This window comes from Vidua macroura, chromosome Z (genome assembly GCF_024509145.1).
Source record: "Vidua macroura isolate BioBank_ID:100142 chromosome Z, ASM2450914v1, whole genome shotgun sequence".
NCBI lineage: Eukaryota > Metazoa > Chordata > Aves > Passeriformes > Viduidae > Vidua > Vidua macroura.
Genome location: NC_071611.1, coordinates 67189225 through 67212279, shown reverse-complemented (window position 1 = coordinate 67212279; position 23055 = coordinate 67189225). Strand labels below are relative to the sequence as shown.

The window sequence follows — 23055 nt, the reverse complement described above, 5'->3', positions numbered from 1 at the left end:
TACGTGTGGCATGGAATGATTTTCTCTGTACACTCAGCCTACATGAGATGAAATTATTTCTGTTGCACATCCTGGGCAGAACAACATCCTGGCCAGAAATAAAGTAATGCCTTGATTCTCTAGCACTAAAAATGCTGTTGCAGGGTTTTTGTTTTCCTGCAGTTTTGGTGACACTCATAGCTCTCCTGCCTCCCCTTCACTCACTCACTCACTCACTCACTCACTCACTCACTCACTCACTCATTCACTCGTGACAAACGTGAAAACACTATTTTTGTATTTTTTTTTCACACTTCCAGTGAACACTGGGGTGTGTGGAATTTCAGTTTAATTTCAGCTGCAATTCCACACGTATAAAGAAGGAGGAGCACCAGTCAAGGTGCATGGAAGAGATGCAGGATGCACCACTGTGCCCACAGTTTGGGACTGCCTCATGTCTGTCTCTCTGTGAAAATTAGTTCCTTCTGCTGCTTTTCATGAAAAAGTACAAATGATGTTATTTCCCATCACAGGAAGACAACGGAGTTCCTGTATTAGGGAGAATTATGTGAAGTGCAGACATGACCTATTTGTCTTTCCTAGGTATTAAATTAACGTTATTCTGACTTCTGCAAACTTTTAAATCCTTCGACTTGTTTACTCTAATAGCACCCTTGTGACACAGTCAATCCTTTTTTAACACTACTTTCTACACTGAAACCCCACCCAGGGACATGCTGTAACACACAAAAATCTCTGCAGCAAATAAAACTGAAGCTAGATCTTGGGACATCATTGCTCTCAGTTCTGGACAGGTTTCAGCAAGCCGTATGACATTTCCAAAATCCTGTGCAAAGATGCATGTAGCTTCATTTTTAATGTCACAAATAGAAAGAACCAAATTACTCAAGTCTCCAGCATTCGAATGGCAGCCAAGGGGAGGAGAGGATATGAGGAAGGCACTGGCTGTGAGACAAGCTGTGCACAGAGCAGTCAAAAACAGAGGACAGCAGCAGATGAGGGTTGTGGGGCTCTCAACCACATTAAGCCAGTTTCAGCATGACTCCACACACTCTCCCTGGGAGAAGCAGGACTCTTCACCAAAAGGTAACCTTTGCAAAATATTCCAGAGGGTATTTCATCAGCAGCAGTTTGAGCTGGGCCAAAAGCAGTTCTGCACTTTTGTACTGTGGTGTCTCTGAAGTTTTTCTTAGAGCAGCTGCAGTCAGGATAGGGATGTTCTTCAGGCTCTACATGGGAGCTCATGACTTCAAGGACGGAGACCCCACAGCCTCCACTTCAATGTTTGCCTATCCTCATTGTTAAAGTTCGCCTAATTTTTAATCCATTTCATTTTTTGAAGCTGGTGTCCCTTGCAAGGTTGCCTCTTGTAATCTGAACAGTCTGTTTCCCTCTTCTCCACAGTCCCCACTAAGAACATGGCTTATATTGACTTTCACTTACTGCTGTGAATTCCTTAATTCCTTAGATCTTCCCCACATTTAGCCTTAGCCCCTGAGGAATACTGATTTGCCATCCTATCTGCTACCCTCAGGACCCAGTATTGACACTGTGAAGCTGAGATACTGCATGGTCAAATCCAGATGGCAAACACTTAGCAACATTTATATTGAGAAAAGGCACCTCAGAAGGCAAGGGGTGGCTGAGGTCTGCCTCAATATCCTCCCCAGGACACAGGATTTCTGCTGTGATCCACAGACAGGGCTCTGACCCAAGCCTGCCTGGGTGGGCAGAGGTTTTTCCCTGATACCATCACTATCATTGATATTCCAGAGGATGAGGGACCAGCTGAGAGCTCCTTCAGACGATCTCTTGTCTTTGCCATCAGACCCTGGACAGGTGTTCTCAGGCCCATGGAATCAATACTGTATTTTGCAAAACTATACAAGGCAATGAAACAGTGTCTTCAGCTGAATGTTGCAATGCCAGCTCTCATTTAATTTTCCAAGGATACAAACCGAATGGGTTCAATCTGCATCCAATTACTCACCTCATTCTGTTTTGGAGTGGGTGGTTGTTGTTGTTGAATGAAAACAATAGCAAAGAACAGTTGCAAGTACTTTTCCAGAACAAGAAAATTTCTTTGTTATTTTGTTTCTCATTTTTAAGTCAAAAGGGTTGAAATCCACAATTTATATTCTAGTCTGCTCAAAACCAGAAACTGTCTTAGTGTTGTGCTCAAAAACCTAATACACTGTGGTAAAACTGTCTAAAATAATTATACTGGAGTTCTAATGAAGAGAATACACACTTTCCACAACCCTGCATTATTCCTTACAAACTGGCATGTGGCTGGGACCACCACAGGGTCCCAGAGACACTATCAACAGAAGTGCCTCAAAGTATTGCACCAAACCAAGAAAGCGTATTTATTCTTCCAGAATGGTGTACAAACAGCAGAATATAAACATTTACACAGGGTACACCTTTGCCTCACTCCTTTGTCTCACTCCTTTGTATCCCAGCTCCTCATTCACCACCTCATGAGCCCTGGCAAGACTTCAGGAGAGGAAGGCAAGTCACCGCTGGCAGAGGACACAGCCAGCTGCGCCAGCACAGGGTGAAGCGTGGTGGGCAGCAGGCTGTGGCACAGCAAGCTGTGCCTTCTGGCAGCACCATTGCCAGCAGAGCCTGGTGATTCCTGCCTGGAGAAGCCAGGAAGGAACTGCTTTAGCAGAGCTCTGTACTGTGTCAGATGTTCTTGGTTTTCCTGGCATCTGCTGCTGAGCAGCCACAAGGGAATCAGCCGTGACAGGCAGGGGTTCCCTAGCTTCCCTTACAGGATTAAATCACTGTAGTAACATGGCTGTGCTAAGCCAAAGCCAAGGAATCAAGACAGAATAGGAGAACCATCAAGAAAAAGGATGTTTCTGAAATTTGAGAGGTAAGTGCAGATTGTAGAGATAAGCTGGAACAATTTCCTCCTACTTCAGATCAACACTGTAATTCAGCTTCTAGTTCATAATCAGACTGGTTCGGTTTGACTGATTTCAACATTATCTGAAAACCAATACTCCTTTGCACAAATTAATAGCACTGGACAGTTAACAGATTACATATAGGCTGCTACTTCCCACCTGGAAACAGAAGGAAAGAAACTAAAGCCTGTGTGAAAATGGTAGTGGCACTTTCTATCCACTTTAAGGTAATGAAGAACAGTGAGAACAGTGCCCTTGAAGCTTTCTGCCACTGTTCAGTATTCATTTCAGTGAGCTGGCTCTGTTCCTAAGCCTCTCTGGTTCTCTCGGGTGGGTAGATAAATCACATTGGATGGAGAAGAGCAGGCAGCAGTGCTGAACTCTGCTTAGTATCAGCTGGGGAATTGGCTGCTTTGCAGTAACCCCGTAACAGGGAAAGCTAGTCTTCAGGGACACTGATGAATGTGATGGAGTCATCCCAGAATATTTTTAGAGAAATGTTTCAAAAACAATGAATAAAAGTGCACAAAACCAAGCCAGACACATTTATTTTGCCACTAAAAGTGCAGGGAAATGAAGGTACAGTGGTACCAACCCACAGCAGCACTTCTGCAAACTGCTCTCAGAAATAAAACACATGCATTGATTTTGCCCATGCCCAGTGTTGTAGCCAAATGACAGAGACACAAAGATATTCCATTAAGTTCACAAAGATGTTCCCTTTTGGCTGGCAAGCACTATAAATCCTCAAAGCTGTGCTGAAATCATGGCTTTGAGATCTCCCCAGACCCATGTACACAGGACTGCACTTAATGCCACTTGTGTCTCAGATGAGGGAGCTTGTACAGATCGCTAGGATACCTTCCACAGCTCCAGAAGCCCTCTTAGATTTTATGAAGAGCTAGTACTTCTTTGCTGCTGGATTCCACCAGTAATCACTCCTCTCATGTCATGAGGTGTCAGGACAGTGGTAATGTGAAAAAACACAGAGAGATCAAATTTGCTGCCACATCAAACCAACCATTTGCCAAATCAACTGTTCTGCCATTAGGAAGTGAAGCAGTAAGTGTTATGCAGAAACAAGTAATTGCAAAGGTAATAGCATTACCTTTGACTTAAGTCATGTCTTGGTGGTGGAGCTGCACAATGTTAGTGATTCCTCCTGAGAGCCAAGTGTAGGGAGTGAAGCTACAACTTAATTGACAGTGAATGCACACAGCGCTCCATCCCATGATGCAGAGTTGTGTGGGTTCTTCTGTTTGCATGGAGGTTTTTGGAGGGTTTTTTTAAAGAGTACAAATCTTCACGGTCTAGATAGAAATGACTGCATTTGCTCCTTGCACTGAAATCCCTGGGACATTTGATTGGATCAAATATCTCTTCCCAGGCTGTGAACAGGCTGAGTGAGAGGCAGCATCCATTTGGGTACAGGATGACAGATGAGGATACACACACTCTGAGTGGACTAACCAGCAGGGAAGTGCAATACAGAGTTTAGGGAGAATCTGAGCTCACTTTCTGTCTAATTTAAAAGCTTTTTATTGATGACCATTGCCAAAATTTGGTCTGCAGAGTCAGCTACAAACTGAAGTAAAGTCTGAAAAAGCTGTGCAAAGAGAAGATCTCTCAAGGAAAAGGTGGGGATGAGAAATAAAGTGAAGCTACTCCTATAAAGACATTGGGATGAGCACCAGTCAGGAGGACTGACGTATGCCCTGGTTGAAGATTAACTTGAATTAAGTAACTGGACATTAAATAATTGAATTATGTATTAATAATACAATACAACAATACAACTAATTAAAACATTTGATTAAACAATGCATTAATAAATACTGCATTAAAAATGGAAATAAAAATGTTTTGCCAGGGAAGTTTGACCTGCTGTCTCCTTGAGGTTGTATCTAGAGATCACTGGTGCTAAGCATGGTACCAAGAGCCCTCTGCTGATCCTGACCATGTCTTCTCTGTGTGGAGCAATGTGTCTAGTGTAACAGTACAACACAGCCCAAGAAGCAGTGTTTACCAGTTAAACCAGCCCTGGATCCATTCACCCAGGGTGATGACCGTCCTTGTGGACCCAAGTTAGCATTCCTGCACAGTTTGCATGGGATGGGTTAGCTCACAGAATCCAGCTCCACACAGCACTGAGCTGAAGGTGTCTTCAGCACCCAACCACTTTACCTGACATTCATTACAGCCTTTCATTCTTTGTGTTTAACATGGACTATGGAAACTACAAAAAAAACCGCTCTTCAAAGAATCACAGCACTGCTCATGTTGGAAAAGGTCTTTAAGATCGTGAAGTCTGACCATTAACCCAGCACTGCCATGACAAAATTCCAACTCAGATTTTCATAAAGAATCGTAATTAAGAAAAGCTTCTTGGGTTACTAAAAAGCAAAGAAAATGCTGATCCAGTGCAGCAAAACTTGAAAGGTTAGCATCAAACTCTGGCAGAGCAAGGATTTAAACAGAAGATCCAAATAAAAAGCAACACTCATTACCCAACATTGTATCAGTAATCAAGGGACAAACCTCCCACTAATGTCATTGTTCTGGAATCAAGGCAGGCTGTGAACCTCCATCTACCTTTACAAAAGCTACATCCCTGAACATTGACACTATGTTAATGGGGAGCTCCAAAATGTAGGGGTTTTTGTTTTTTGTTTTTTTTTTTTTTTTTTTTTTTTTTTGTTTTTTTTTTTTTTGTTTTTTTTTTTTTTTTTTTTTTTTTTCATTTTCAAATAATCTATCATTGCAGTACAAAGTAAATGAAAGCCTTGACATGCAACAACATCCAATACACAAAATAACTCTGTTACTCCAGATGCTTTTTATAAACTTATAACATAACCCACTTCAAAACACCTGGTTGTTTTCAGAAAGTGTCCTGCACCAAAATCTATAGGCTCTTCTGCAGATCTCTTTCACACTTCTTACCACATTCTGTGACAAGAATATGACTTGATACACTAAAATTACTGCAGAATAAAACTTAAAACAGACTATGGTGAAGCACTCACTATTTAAAAATAAATATGTAATGTACAGTTTTAATCAACTTTTGAAAGGGATGAAAAGCAAAATTAATATAAGAAATAAATACTAACAGGGAAGAAATAAAGATAAAGAAATGAAACAAAGTCCATAAACACAATCTGACAGGAATATATCAATGCAATTACAAATTAAGCAAAGCTGAGGCTGTTGGTGAAATATGCAACTTTCTGTGTGGAAAATGGAAAAGGGCTGAAGTTTTGTTAACCAGTGACTGCAATAAATTGCTTGTCATTGTATGTACTCAGCTAATTGAATATTTTCATCTGCATAGAACAGCTACATTTCAGTTTACTGGGTGAATAGTGAATAAAATCAGGTATAAAAAAGTTTAGTGACTGTTGGAAATAAAGAAACTATAAACAAAAAGAAAACAGCATTCATATTTTTCTTTGTATTTAGTATCCTTCTCCTCATTTAAGCCTTTTAAGACCAATCAACAGTTCTTTTAATATAGCAGGAAATAATCCTGGATACACTGCACATCTGACCTGGATTTTACTTCAGCTTTATCCTGTTTTCTTATTTCCAGTAATACATAACCTTTGCATTAGAGCCTCTCTGAAGCCCAGAAAATTCACAACTAATCAGTGAAGTAAGCAAGCTACTGTAAAAGGCTTAACAAGCTCTAATCATCAGTCTTGCACTGTGATTGCCTCAGAATAATTACTTCTGGAGATAACTGATGAAGATCATATTAGGCTGAGGCAAAACAGAGATCCTGCTAAGTGTAAATCAACTACAAGCTAACAGAAAGGCGAGGGGACAATGATATCACAGGACTATTGTTATTATTTATGAAGTGGTCATGGGGATTTCAGATAATTCCTCATACTCACAATCGCTGTTGGAGATGAAGCCAGCACACAGTACAGCACGAGTGGTGAAATGAAGCTCTCGTCCTCTGTCCCAGGGTATGGTTTCATCAAATTGCCATCCTGACAGAAGAAACCTTGGATATGCACCTGAAAAGTGTCAGTGTACTCGAAGTAGTAGGCGAGCAGAACAGTCCCAGCCATGATGACAAGCTGAAAATAAAGCATAGTCACAGAGAAGCATTAGTTGCTTTTTGAACAGATGCAGCTGTGCCTGCGAGCTACTCCAGTCCTGTGGACCATCCTCCCTTCACCGTCACTCTGACAACCCCTGCCATCATGGTGTGTGAGCGTGTGTGTGTGTGTTCCTGTGCCTTTGCTTTGCAACATCTGTTACATAAACCTTTTGGCAAACGATGCCAATGAATGTCTCCACTAAGAGCAGGTCCGTGCCACGATGCGCAGGGGGACGGGAGCTTTGACAGCTCTGCATTATCAAAGGGCAGGAGGGATCGATGGCAGCGTGGCAGGAGACAGCAGCAGCGACAGCTAAAACCTGTGCTCAGTGGCAGGGAGTGGGAAAGGATTGTTACAAAGCCTAGAGGAAGCTAAAGCCATAACACTTCCCCGCTGCAGCTGCAAGCCTGTGCTGGAGAACGTGCATGTTGTGCTAATTCAGATGAGCCCTCTGTGTCCCAGATGAAGATGCATCCAGAGGAAGGCTTCTCTGCTGCCACTCACTTTTCCCTGGGGCTGCTTCTTTATGAGTAAAGCTTTAGAAGTCTACTCAGAAATCTCCAAGCAACCTATGGGGACTTCAGGGCACTGCCTGACTTACCCACCCCACCACAGCCAATTAGAAAAAAATGGCTTGAGTCTGAAGCTGCATTTATATCACAGATATGAACTGCAAGGAGCCTTTCTGATCTTTCTTTTCATACTTTATGGCTCCTAAATTTGTTGATTGGAAGCTTAGCAATTCATATTTTTTGTATATATCCACAGTATCAGCTTCCCACACTGCTTCAGCAACATGTCACCACAACCTCGCCAAAGGTGTCCCGAACCTCACCTCATGAAAATAAGCAGATTTACTAATTCTTGTTCTCCCTCTGCCACACTGTAAAGAAAATCTCACATCACAGTCCTCATGTTTTGTTTTTAGGGGTAAAGGTTTTAAAACTAAAAGAGGGTCGATTCAGATTAGGCATAAGGATGATGTATTTTACAATGAAGGTAAGGGCCCGGAGAGGTAATGAATACCCCATCTCTGGAAGTGTTCAAGGTCAGGTTGAACTAGACTTTAAGCAACCTGGTCTAGTGGAAGGTATTCCTGCTTATTGCACAGGGCGTGGACTAGCTGGCTTGTAAAAGTTCCTTCCAACTCAAATCCTATGACTACAGGATCTGATTCAAAATCCTCTTTATGGAAACTAGTGCCACTATTACAGAAGTTGTCAGTATGCAACTATTTTTATCATTATAACTATACAAGTTATCTTGCCACACCATAGAAAAAAGTGAAATAACCAGGTCCTGGTTTTAGTATTTTGCCTCCAGGATCTCTGCATCAAAACTATATTGCTGCAAGATTATTGTAAGACCTCTAAAAATTAATTTTGGCAATTCCATCTCAAAGATACACTTGAAACTATTCATGCACTCCTCTGGCACATCCCTGTACACATAGCCAGCCATTAAAGCTATTGTATAGCTGAGTAAGAGTTGGACTAAAATTAGAACAAAATAATGAAATCAGATTAGTAATTGATGAAAGTAGAAGACCAAAGAATCCCTAGGTGGTTGAAGTGGGGATGGTCAATCGGTTTATCCTCCTCTGCTCAAGCAAGGACACCTTGAGTTGGTTGCCCAGGACCATGCCCAGATGGTTTCTGAACATCTCCAAGGATAGAGTCTTCACAAACTCTCCGTGTCACTTGTAAGACAGACTTAGAAGAATGTCACAGTGAAGCCATAGTTGTGACATTCCGTCCCCCATTTTTTACCTTTAAAATTAACCATCTCATTTTGTAGATGTATTATTTTAAAGACCACCTACCTGCCCAGAATAAATTTTCTTTTTACCAAACATAAAGAAAGATGCTGCTATCTGTGTATTCCCAAGAGATCTTTACAGCAGCCTCGATGAGTACAAACACAGTCCCACATCTAAGGACACAGGAGTTAATTTACATCTGAATTTAACTCCTTGAGCAGCTACAGATTTTCTGATCAACCTGGGCAACTCAGCTTTATAATTAACACAGAGAAAGGCAATGACACTATCACCACTCTATCTGACATGCCCAGATAAACACGTTGGAGATTAAAGGGTGCTTGGATATAGAGGTCTTTAAACTCATTTCCAGCACCTCATATGAACCTGGGCTGTCAAAAGCAATCTGACCCATTCTTCCTATCCCAAACGTACTCCCAGAAATATTTCAGGTTGCCAACCCCAGCTGGCAAACATAGGTAAATGATAAATAATAAATGATACAACAGACAGCTGGTTTTTCTCCTCTTACTGGAAAATGGAGAAAGCAGGTTATTGAACTTTTAACCTTCTCTGGGTGTCATATGGGAAAGAGAATACTTTTCTAAAAATAAGGTGCTTTGATATGGGAGGAAAATGTCACTTATCCCAAATGCAGTCTCTAGACAGCAGTTCCACAATTAACCTTGACTTTTCCATTGTCAAATGCTGACTCAGTGCTGCACAAAAACCCCTCCTGCATATAAAATACAGCTCTTGACTGACTGACTCAACATTGATATTGACCTAGAATATCACAAATCACAGGATCACAGAATGGTTTGTGTGGGAAGAGACCTTAAAGCTCAACTAATTTCAATCTGCCTGCCATGGGCAGGGACACCTTTCAGCCTGGTCTCGAGACACCTCAATAATGAACCCAATCCTGTTCCTACTCCCTGTGTTTCTGTGTTTTGTTCTTCTGAGAAAGAAAAAAAAAAAAAAACAAAGCAAAACAAAAAAAAACAAAAAAAAAAAAACCCAAAAAAACCCAAAAAAACTCCAAAAAAACAAAAAAAACCCCAAAAACCCCAAAAAACAAACAAACAAACAAACAAAAAAAAACCAAAAAAAAACCCCCACCCCCACCCCCCCCAAAAAAAAAAAAAAACAAACAAAAAAACAAACCAAAAAACCCACATATAATCTGTAAAAAGAGATTTGAATTGTGGACACATCCTATCCTGTAGGTGACATCCACCATCTCAGTGAAACAGCAACAGCAGGCAGTAGAAATTTGTTCTACAAATTTCCAGTTAAACAGACCCTACTATACCCCAAGGGATGATGTGAGATACAGAAAGCACAGTCAGCCACTACCAAAAACAGGAGCAAAATTTTTGCTGCTCGTATAGTCAGTGAAGACCTGGCCACTTCTGTGTGGTAACTTCCTGTGCCTCCTCTTGAGTATTCACTTCTTCAAGCAGCTTCTTAGCAAAACCCAACCAGAAACTTGTTTTTATTCTCCCTTCCCTTTTTCCTTTCCACATAGTAACTATTTAATATGTGTTTAACATAAGTGAGATGATAAGTGTAAGAAGGGGTCAAACTGGCCAGAAGCAGGGATGTCGGAGAGAGGAGGGCTCCCAGCAAGGCAGTAAACTTTCCCTGGATGCTGGGATAAAGAACAGCTGCAGTGCTGCCTTGTAGACCTCTTGGATTATGAGCAGTCCAGGGTCCAAATCAGCGGGCCTGAATTTTGTAGCCTTTTCTCACTTTTCTCCCTGTTTTTAGGTTTACAAACATTGAAGGAAGCAGAGAAGAAGAACAGGCTGATTTAAACTAAAGATACAAAACATCCCATTACGTAATTCAGAAAACACAATGCAGTTTAACACTAACATTTTGCAGGGTTTATTTATTAATCCTTATTAACTCATTTCCTTGAGTGTACTTGGGGAAAAATTAAAAATGCTCAATAGCTTCAGAAAGGCAGACAGTGAATAGAAGGCTGCTAATAAGTCTAAGGTCCTTAATGGCCGCCATTAGCACAGTGTTTAACCATGTCATAATCCTTAATATTTATCATCACTGCTCCATTGTAGGGTAAGAAAATTCTCTTATCACCATTTTACAGAGAGGGGACAAAAGCTGAGGAGATAAAATGACTTCCCTCAGGTCACAGCAGAGCCTGTGGCAGAGACAAGATTTATCTTTCTTCTGGACCAAATTTTTTTGGATTAGTCAATAATCTGCACATGAAAAGGCTCAATGATACATATGCTTAGGTCCCAATTCTGTAGAAGCTCATTCGTGATAGTATTAAGAAAAATTGTGTGTCTGATTCAGTCCCATTTAAAAATTCCTGCTGAATTTTAATCAATCTTGACAAGCTGGACTTAAGCAACTGGGGTGTGTTTTTTCCTCAGTCATTTAAATGGATTAATTATGTAGCACATAACATCCATCCCTTGACACACCATTAAATTCTGCCCTGCTCTAAGAGTCCACATTGGTTCTGCCCTTACAGACCTTCTTGTCACTGCACACCCTTACTCCACTTTAACCTGTGGGCATTCTCTGCATTCAAAAAATAATTTTCTTCAATGTTTAAGAAGTAAGAAGCAAGTCTTGCAATCTTTTTTGGGTAATAGGTAATTTTTTGGTGTAGAGTTAATCAAGTATTGATAAAAGATTGTGTCCTGAGTATAAAGAAAGAGGATCTTTGCAGTAAGCAGTACAGTTAGTTACTCTAACTCTAGGGTACTGGTATACATTCAGAAATCCTCCTCTTCACTGTAATAGAATCTCTGACAGCAAAACTCAGAGACCACTAACATCCAAATAAAATTATTGCACTTCCAGGTAGTGGGACTGAAGTCCCACCTGGTATGCATTCTCATAATTCATTACAAAGCACTTCCCCATATCCTCCACAACTGGGGGATTTTTCTTAAATACTGTTACTCACAGAAAAGAGGCTCCTGTTCTGCAAGTAAGTAAGCAAGAGGGCGACTCCACTTGGGAAAGGGGTATAAAACTGTAAAAACAGAGATCAGATACTATATAAAAACAGATATCAGGGAAGACACTGTGAAAGACAGATTTTTTTTTTATCAGCCTAGAATGAAGACTTCTCAGAATTCTTAACAGAGAATCAAGAAACTTATGGAGAAAAGGAAGATGCTGAAAAAATTTCATACATACAAGCCATACAACTTCTCTGCCCTTTAAAACAGGCACACAGCCACTGCAAAAATCTCCTTTTGCTGTGTTTTGTCACTTATGTAAGTGATATTGCAAGTCCATAAAAGTAAACTTGAAACCCCTCTAGTATTGCTGCTATTTATACATAAATAGAGAAGTTCTTCCAGCTTTTTGGCCTTCCCACAAACTACTGATAATATATCTTACAGCACCTTTAATGTGCACAACTGAAAACTGAAAAATTGTTCTTGCATACAAATGGCATCATAAAATATGACTTTTTTATGCGTCCTGAAAGAAGTCAAACCAGTATTTTGCATGTGGTGCTCTTTGTGGATAGTCATTGAGATATCTATTGATGCCCTTGTCCAGTTTGTTTCCAGCAAATTTCAGTGGTTTTCACTTCTTTAACTGAAGCTGCCAGAGTTTCATGAGCACCACAAACAAGTGTTTTCAACCCTTGACACACATGCTGTGGCTCACAGTTCCGCCCATTTTGATCATATTTCTACCTCCTCCTCTGCCTGAACTCTAGTGACCCACTGTTATGCAAAACCTGAAACAATTTGGTGTGCTTTTTCTGAGAGAGGTGATGAGAGCATGACTCTTGCAACAGACACACTGGAGCATCCAACAGCCACGACATCTGTGTGTCCTGAAATAACTCCTAAGTTACTGCTGAGGATGGAAAGGAATTGTTAAAGCGTGTCTGTGCTCTCTACTGGATAATATCTGAAATATTGAACTATGCATCCCAGACTGTTTTGCCCAGGAATGGGTCCAGGTGTCTCTCTGTCAAGCGAGACAGTCCATTTTATCTTGGAGATGGGAACTCCAGACTTGCAGCTGCAGCAGAGGGATGTTAGAAGCACAACAAATCAGAACAAATCACACTTATTATTAAATGCAAAGACCCACTTGTGCCTTTCTAAAAGCAGATCAAGACTCTATTTAAGAAGTACCATATCTGTTTCCTGAAGTATCCTTATTAGGATGAGGCCTCAGAAACTCACGTTGGATCAATATTTTTTACATGTGTTGGCTGTATTTATTTGTGGCCAGCTGATCTCTGCTTAGTAAGCCAACCTTCATGTAGGCTTATAGTGCTTGTAACTGACATAAAGAAAGAAAACATTTTTGTTATGTTTTGTTTTCTTAAATAATCAAACTTTCTTCTGGCAGAAGAATTGCAGTCTCCCAGAAAATACTGGATTTGGATAATTTGACTTGAAACAGTTATTTTACCAAGCCTTTTTACAGTATTCTCTCTGGGAATTTTTCTCAAGGATCCTGAAATTATCTATTCTGACAGACTTACTACAACGTCTTAAAAAGGATCTACATTTTCACACAGTGGAGTGGTCAAGGGGTAAGAAAATGTTGAACATGCCTTCAGACAAGCTTGTATTTACAAATAACAAAGAAGATGAAGACTACCATTAATTAGAAACCCATCTGATCCAGATGTGCCAGCAGCTGAAATTTCACACTGAGGTGTGAGGGTGGCAGGTGCTTGTCCCCCATTAGCTGTTAATGGGAATTAGCAGGATGAACCCTTCAGGGATCAACAAAAGCCTCGGTCTACAGCAGTTCTGCAGCAGTTTGTGAAGCATCTGTTGTGTGTTATTTTATCACAAGTGATTCAACTTTAAAGGTTTCACCTTCACACTTGTGCAGCACACCCAGGTCTGTGGAAAGAGAAGTGTATTGGACAGCAAAGGCTCCTGAAGACTGCAACTGAAGCAAATTAATGTTTGTAATGGATTATAAGGATCAGGCCGACTGCACAATCTTTTGTTATGCCAAGAAACTGAATGCAGCAAATCACCTTCTTTTTATGAAAATACTGCAAAACAACAAGGACAAAAAAATAGACACAGGACTGTTCATTACAACATTATTTTGCATAATGAAAGGGACAGAGAAAAAATGAACCTCTATTAGAATTCCACGTAATGGTAAAACAAACGCAAGTGAATGATTTCATTATGCTGAATAACCATTAATTTTACACTGTCATATTAAATATGAAATCCAATGGTCTTTCTACACTACCACTCCTCAAGTGTTCTCTCTCCCTCACCTTATATAACTGATTGTGAAATCAGTTTTTTATGCAACTGTGGCACACAGCAACCTTGTCTACAGCAGCCTGACACAGGATGTGGCTTTGTTGCAGGAGTTCTGAAGTCCATTCAGTGTGCAGGCACAAGCTGGGCAGTGGAGGCAGAGAGGTTTATTAAGGCACACAGGCTTTTGAAGCTGGAGCTGTGTAGAAATCAAAGCAGTCTCTGCAGAGCTTTTTACAAGTCCATTTCATGAACTTATTGTCTTATTTCACCATTTTAGCAATTAAGTATGGATTAGGTATAGTTTGTATGGCTGAAGAAAATATGCTCAGACAAAAAAAAAAAGACGTTCATGTCTTCCTAAGGCACTTATTTCAGCAGAAGTTGTTTTGTTAGAGTAGCATAACCTCTAAAAATACTGACATCTGGTTAAAAACTCTTTCAACTTCTTTTTTATATAATGGTCCTTGAAGAATGGTGAGGTGCTACACTGCAATTGCTTAATGTTACCTAAGAGCTCACCCACAAAAAGAATCCAGATTTTTCCAGCTCTAACTGTGTAGTTAAAGCAGTTCAAGTCTCCTAATGGCAACAGACATAAAGGCATAAAAATGCTCTAACCAGTACAACCTTTTCATATGTAGAAAATAAAACAAGCAACACTATGAAGCACATTGATTACCTCAATCTATATAACTCAAATACAACTCAGTGCACTTTATACACTGCTCTAGCTTTCTCAGTTTAAAACAACATTTTTCAACCTTTTCATGTAAAGACTTTTACTTTTCACCAGTGATTCTTACATAATAAATTTAAGCCTACTTTCTTTGACAGGTAAGAATAATCCATGGATTGATCAGAGGCTGAAACTGTCAGCCTGAAGGAAGGAGAGACATCTACCTACACTGTGTCTGTAACAGCCTGAGCCTTCTCTCACTGCACCACAAAGAGCTGGGCTGCCCTGGGAGAGCCTCTTTACATCAGCTCTGTCTGAGAAAAGCTCAGCCTTTGATGCTGGAGAGGGACAACACAGATCTTCTGCCTCTCTTCAGAGGTAATGGAGTGCAGGAGTAGATGTCCCTACAAGCTTCAGCTGGTCAGTCAATGCTATGGGCACTTGCACAAGATTTTGTGCACCTCAGAGAGGCAGGGAGATGAATGGACAAAGGAAAGATGCAGCAACACAGGTAATGGAAACTGGAAAAAGCACAGTAGTGTCTTTTTAATTGCTGACAGCAGAGGAAAAGCATTTCTCCCATGGCTTGAAGAGGGAGGAACTGAATCCTCCTCTCTCTTGTGGAATCAAGTAATACCTGTGTTGTGAGAATCTCTGTAAAAATCAATAATAAATATATATTTTATTTACCTAGAAAATAGGTCATAAACGCTATGAAAGACTTATCATTTAGGATCACAGGTTAGGGACATGGGCTAGTGGTGGACTTGGCAGTGCTGGGTTAATGGTTGCACTTGGTGGTCTTAGGGGGCTTTTCCAACCTCAATGATTTCATGAATCAGCATCCTCTAGTACAACCCTGAATATCTGCTCACTTTCTTGCAATTTCTCTTTTTTGGCAAGTTTTGTTTCATTATAATAATTTGCTTTCTTTATGAAATCATCATAAAAAGGTTCTTTTTCTCCATTAACATTCATATTCTATCCAATTATACTACATAACTGGACCTTAAACTAAACAAAGAGCATAAGGGATTCATGTAGAACAATTCTAAGGAGCTGTTGCTACTGTTTTTGTGACAGCAAAGACCTTTTTATGTAGCAGACTTTAAAAAGCTGTGATCTATTTAAGAAGAACCCAGTTATGATGAGATATATGCTAGATGTTTTGGGGTTTTTTTTTTTTTTTAATATAAGAAATGTACTGATGCAGAAAACTATTAAATTCTAAGTTTAATTCAAAGTAGATTTTGAAGGTTTATCAGCAGGGGGCATTAATGCGACATTAAATTCCAAATGCCACACTATCAAACATCCATGCAGAGCCTATAATGTTTCATGGTTTTAATATATTTGGGGGTTTCCCTGTATTTTTCACAACATTATCTTATTTTTTTTTTAAATATAGCTGGAATTTCAGGTCATTTGCTGGTAATAGTAATTTGGTTAATAATCTACTGTGGGCTTCATCCTGACTTTTAAAAGGAGTCTTTGTCTGTGGTTTGTGTAGATTGAAAAAGGAGAAAATTATTTTAAGACTAGTAAATTTGCAGCCAGCAGTTTCAAAGGGGATTATCATAAGCAGGAAGAATAGGTGTGTTCATCCGTCTCAGTGAGTACTTGTTCACAAGCATCAGTTGCTCCTTGACATCAGATCATGCACCCAACTTTTCTATGTTTGCACTCTGACCTTACTACTGACCTGGAGAAAGGAGGTTTTTCCAGAAGGCAGTTTTAAATAGCAACATTTCCCCCTTCCATTGACTCTAAAATAAAAGCAACCACAGTGATAATGTAATTATTACTTACAAAGTATGAATCCAGGAGTTAATGTCTGTAAGATTTTATCTTGTGTTAGTTTTCCAACATTAACAAACAACAAGAATAATATTTTTCCCCCTCCTAAACGTTATTGAAGGAAGTTCACAAAGGTTTTCTGTCAGAAAGCTGATCTAGCTGTGAGCTGGTGACTGAAGGGGTCAGAGCTAAAAAGGAAGAGCTTTCCACTGCATTGGCTCTGCTCCTTGGTCTTTTACTCAGGGCTGGTTCTCAGATCCTGGCACACTATGATCTCACTCTCACTTTGTTCACTAATAGCATGAAAGTTGCTGAACCTGGTCTGACCTTCCTGGATTAAAATCTGTAATTTACATCGATCCACAGTCTGTATGTGTAGTGTAAAGAGACATAAATTTAAAATTTTGACAGGAGTTACATTAGTATATTTTCTTTCCCACAATAGAAAGCTGGAAATTTAGCTAACTCTTTTAAATTGAAGTTGAGATTTTCACATTACTACTTGATTGCAGGAATGGAATTTTTAAGGAACATTTAGAGAAGTTTTAAATACACAGTAACATTGGGACTTTAAGCAATATTTGGAAGACATATACTTTCAAGATGGGGATCAAAAAGCTGCTTGACTGCTACAGTAGCAAACTACTCTGTAAAATTAGGTAGGTCTTGCTTTTAGGGCCAGACCCTCCAGCTTTGCCTCCTGTATGTGGGACATCATGGCACATCCCACACTTTTTCTGTCCCTCAAATACATATTCTGTATTTCATGTAATATCTTTTTCTCAGGTACACACAGACCTTTGTTAAGGTAAAAATCAGTTTCCAAAAAACAATAGTGAAATGAAATGTGTTCCTCAAACAGCTGTATAAAACCAGACATTCTGAATGAACTTCCTGTGAAATCACTGGCTATCTTCTATGTATGAAAATCAGGACTCCTCTCATTACAAAAATTGAGAACTACAATTTTCCTTGAAGACCCCAGAAACATGGGGTCTGATACCATTTCAGATAAATGATGATAAACAATAAAGAATGAGATTTATACAAGGGGGGGGAAATAATTAAACTTACACCTGTCAAGAGGGAGAATATATCAGATTTAAAAAATTGTATTCTTATTTAGCACCTTGAAGAATGTCATCACCATTACCAAGTGTTGTTAAAACCTCCAAGCCATAAGTATAGCATATTTATCTTCCCTTGAGCAGGTCTCATGAGGCTTTTCAGCAGGTGGCATTAATGCTCTACCCAGTTCCAAATGGCACACAGCTAGGAAATTGCTGCTTCCAGCATGTAACACCTTAAAATGATCTACAAATTCTGGTGGAGACTAAGTAATTTTCTTAACATAAATGTCTGCATTAAAATGGCATGTGTTCAGAATGATTTTTTTTAAAGCAACAGAAGCAGAGCAGAGATATATTTTAACTATTCTGGTATTAAATTAAAAGAAACCAAGAGCATTTTTTTCTCCTGTCCTGCCTGATCTGTCTCCTCATCTCCCCATCAAGACATCTGCAAAATCAGCTTTTTCAACTGAAGAGAACACCACTGGAACTCTAGGCGTGTAGCAGCACCAGTAATAAGTACCTTTAATGACAAGAATAGGCACTTAATGCAGCACTACACAGCTCTCATCAGGCTGAAAGATTTGATGTTGAAGCCGAGAGAGAGAGAAACTGAGAGATACTGAGGCAGAAAATACCTGTGGTATTTCTGCGGTCACTTGGGACTAACAGAAAATGAGTTACACTCCCAGGACTGGTTATTGTGCCTATCCAGCATTTACCTAAAACAGTACAAAATGCTGGGATCATCTCCAGGACTTGTTAAGAGAGCTCTTACTGACTTAATGGAATCCAGCATCTAACACACTAATGAAAACTTCTGTACTTCAATAGAATTTGTGAACAGCTTCATGTGAACAGCCACTGCTAGAAACAGCTGCTTTGGAAGAGCTTGTTTGGTAGGAGGATTTGGAATATTCTTCACTGCTTCTTCTAAATGCAGGAGGAGTGCTTTCCACCTCATGTCCACAGGAAAGTTAGAACATAGAAAATATCTGCCAGGATGTTCTCAAAAATTTGGTATCCAAATTGTGCTTAAAAGGATTCAGGGTTTGCTCCTCTAAACCATCCTCTGGATCTACCTATTGGTCTGCTCCAGCCTCAGAAACAGCCAGATTCATGAAACTTGCTCTAATACTTGCATATAGCAAAGCAAAGTCCTGAAAACTCAGAGCAAGTCCAAAGAGTTTAATCAGAACTTGGTGTTGAATTTGCCCTTCTAACTTTGAACAAGATATGTTCTTCTGTGAAAGGCTGCTTTGAGTTTGATTCGTTCTGACCACAATTGTTAACCTGGACTAGAATGACATGAGTCACCTAGCCCACTAGAAGTAATGCAAAATCTTGTCATAGTTCATTGTCTGCCTAGTTTCAGTAATCAAAATCACAAAATAGCAGCTTATTTTGCTTTGAAGTACCACAGTCATTCCATAAAAAATTCATAGATTTGACTGGCACACATGCATTTTATTTCCATGTATCTGTGCCCTCCAAAAATGCCCAATACAGGGACTGCTCTGGAAAGATAAGAAGCTGCCTTTGGGTAAAACATCTTCCAAGTTGACCTGCAGCCCTGATAATGGTTCACTGACTATGGGTTTTCATTGTACAAATGGCTCATAAAAGCTGTTAAATCCATCATGAACTCTAAAGGCTTTTTAATCTAATGACTATTTTCACTTACACAGAGGTGTCAGAACAATTTATTCTCCAAGTGTTGAGAAGCAACAGATCCTGACAGGACACAGGATTCTGACACAACAGACTTACACATCTTTTCAGTATGCTTTTCATGATTGCTCTCTGCTATCATCTTCATGTGGTACCTGAGCAAAATTGTTCACAGGGAGATGCAGAGGTATATTTTGATTTCTAATGTGTCTTTGTAGGCAGAAAAGCAAGCATCTCTTGAAAATGGAAGGAACTGACAGTGGGAGAATCAGATGAAAATGAGAACTAGGATAAAGCAAAATTCAAAAGGAATAAAGATTTGCACAAAGTGAAAAGCAAACCACACCAAAACACAACCCTTACTTTCCCTTTGCTTGTTCTCAGACTGCAGACTTATGGATACTAATGATGGATTGGGTGACATTTTTAGCAATGTCTTTGAGATGGGTTCAAGGTAAAAGAAGTTGAGGACTTTTGCCCACTCTGTCACATAAACAAACAGTACAACAGCAGTGTAGTGTACACACTCTCATCCCAATGAATGGTTGTTTATTCTTATACCCCGTGCATCTTCCTTGTCCAGAAGATGATTCCCAGACTGTTCCTTGAAAGAAAGGAGATACTGATTTTCCAGCTGCTCTACAATCCACAAACCATTGCTTCATCCACACATCATGTGGATATTCTCAGCTCAGTCAGAGAGAAAAAGAAAAGGGTTTTCTAACCAGGCGAGAGCCTGGGAAGCAGTTGGGAAAGAATGTAAATAATTCTCTAATCTATCTTGTTATTCACATTGTTTATAGATATGCTCTGCCACTGTGCGTCATTCACGGCACACCAGTGGTGTGAGATGTTTTTACTCTAAGACCAATGAAATTAGTCTTCTCGAAGTTCTCTATATATAGAGCGGTGCATTTGAAATAAAGCAGTTCATTTTTTTTGCCTTCTAATCTGGAGTTCTCTGTTCCCGTCCTGCTCAACAGCATCAACATCATTGTTCCAGAAGACCAAAAAAGCTGTAAAAAAGATGCCTATAAGACAGATCTAAAAGCTGCTGGGATCTTATCTGGCTAAATGAAGGGGAAAGTGTTTTCCTCTTCTCAGCATCTCTGACTTGCAAGTTCAGGGAACATCGCTCCAGAGACGGAAACCTTATAATAAATTCCTAGAGTGTGCATGGTTACGAAGAACAGCTCCTCAGACAGCTCCTCATTCTCTCACCTTCCTCACACTGAAAGCACTTGCCAAATCTGCTCCCTTCTCAGACATTTTTGGCAGCACTTTAATCTTTTTTGTTCTGGTCATCAGTTTGCCTGTTGGGAGAAAATCTCAGTAAGAAACCAAACATGTCAGGTTTTTAAAAGATGTCACTCTGGGCAAAGCAAAAGTGAGGAAAAAAGGAAGCCTAATTCCAAAGCAAATCAGTACATAACCCACATTGTTTTTTTAGTAAACACTGTAGGTAAACTGCAAATTGGAGAGCTGTGAGGTTTAGAAGAACAGCAGTAACTTCTTTAATTATAATATTCTATTCTTAGACAGAACAGAACTGTTTTTCTACAATACTTCTCAACCCAGAAAATCCCAGGGTAAACACAAAGCCTCAGAGAAGCCAAACTCTGAGACACTGTACATTCTTTGGCCCCTTTCTTGCTGCTTTTGAAACACATGGTCCTGTTTCCATTGATTTTGAAAGGTGTTAACAGTCAGTCTTTTCTCTGAAAGCTTCATTACCTATGGACATTCTTGGGGTTAGAAATGGGCAAGCAATTTCTCAGCAGTGGATGTGCACCCAGAAACAAGAGGCTGTGGTCAGACCTTTTGTCACAGCAGTATTTCTGCTGCAGGGCCTCTCCCTCCACCAGCCATGTGGCAAAAATGAACACATTTTATTGCTCTTTCCTGTGATAGAACTACTGTTCTACTCTGAGGATTTGGACAGGCATTGATATCTTTTGTGTCCTTTCAATCAGAGTGCTTACTGGTGTGCACCTGGACCTTACTTGTGTTCCTTTTCTTCAAAGATGACACTCAGGTCATTCGGTTACAATAATTTGCAATATTTAATTCTTTGCCCTGCTGCCAAGTTATTTTTTTGTTATTATTAACTACTTCTTGAAGCAGTCTCTCTAATATTCTACCTCTTCTTCCTATAATGGCATGGCACTCTGACACATTTAAGCATTTTTGTAATCCTCCTCTTTCCCCCACATGCATCAAAACCCTTTGTCTGATTTTTAAATGACTAATGTTTCACTGCTACCTGTTGAGGAAAGGAAGAAAAGGAAAGGCTGAGTAATTGTGTTTCAAAGCCAGCAGCTTTAGAGAGGGCAGCAATTAATTATTACTAAGATATATTTTTCAATGTTTTGCTGGTGCAATGGAGCTATAATTTGATAAATGTTTAGTTCTAAGAGAAAAAAATTCTTTTGGTATGAAAAATTCTGCTGATAGTTCAAGGTCATTAAAGAAAGAAAAGACTTATGAAGAAGGGAAAAGGCAAATATTAAAATAGCAGCTACCAACAAACACTTGGGTTTTCTCAGGTAAATCTGAGACAAGTCACGCCTTCAGACTGAAGCAAAAGTCAAGATAAAAAAGGTTATATGTAGATACTGAGACCCTGACCCTCACCAGAGGAGTAAGTGTAGGCAAGTCACCCTGTGCCTCCATTTCCTCATCTCTAAAAATAAAATACAGCTCCCCTTATAACCTGTGAAAAAAACCATATTTTATGATTGGCTTTTTGCAAATATTACAGTGAATATTATATGTGTAATGTTGGAAAGTTATGCTGTATTAATTCTCTCAAGTAGTGTGTTAAATGTATTTTTAGGTTATAACACAATATTAAAATAGAAACTATACTATGTAAGATACTTTTTAACTAGCTCAAGAAAGAGATAATCAAGAAATTCTTCTCACAGAGATGGCAGTGATGGGGCCCATAAAGAATTACTGCGTCCTTATCGGAAAAGACATTCTTCCACCTTCTCTCCGTCTTTATGGAACCACCAGGATTAAGAAGAGGTTGACAAAAACTAGAAAAGCTCTTAATTTGCAAGGAATTTATGCATCATGTATGAGATGTATGAATATGCAACAAGCTATTGCTTTTAAGGTTATTCCTTTGTTCACAAGGCATGCTTGTTGGGCTTAAGGGCCTGAGAGCATCCGGATGTCCATAATTCTTTGCTTTTTATTGTCTTGTAATTGTCCTAACTCTAAATTTTTATTACTCTAATTGTATTACTATTTTTATAACTATTTTATTATTATTAAACTTTTAAAATTTTAAAAACCAAGTGATTGGTGTTTTTCACAAACCCATGTGCTACAGCAGTTATCTCAGCATCAAGGAGACATGACAAACAAGGGAACAGTTAAATGGAGCCACCGCCTACAAGCAACTGTGAAGAAGGTGTCAGACTGTAATTGAATTGCTGCTGCTGGCATGTACCCCTGGAGATCACCTAGATTGACTTATGGCTTGAAGCTGTGTCAGCTGGAGCAGGCAGTCCCAGTCCATATCTACTTGGGTGTTAAACATCTTCCAAGGACCGAGACTCCACAAGTACATCATCTGCCCTGGAGTTTCATCACTCTTAAAGGATGACAGGTTTTATTATGTTAAGTGCTATTTCCTGTTTCAGTTTGTGCCCACTGCCTCTGATCCTTTCCCTGGGTATCATAGGGAGGAGTCTCTCTCATACTGGGAAACCCAGCACAGATGCATCCCAACAGCATGTATCTTACCAGCACTGAGCAGAGGAGATGATCCCTGCTGACCCGCT

At 39.7% G+C, this 23055-nt stretch overlaps 1 protein-coding gene across 2 annotated transcripts in view; it reads right to left on the bottom strand.

The window, feature by feature from the left end:
- The window catches only part of PLPPR1 (phospholipid phosphatase related 1), a 127219-nt gene that overhangs the window by 23154 nt on the left and 81010 nt on the right, over positions 1–23055 (bottom strand). For both annotated transcript variants that reach the window (XM_054003078.1, XM_054003079.1), the window contains exon 3: positions 6818–7006. In XM_054003078.1, the coding sequence (XP_053859053.1) occupies positions 6818–7006 (189 nt within the window). The remainder of the gene's footprint in view (positions 1–6817; positions 7007–23055) is intronic.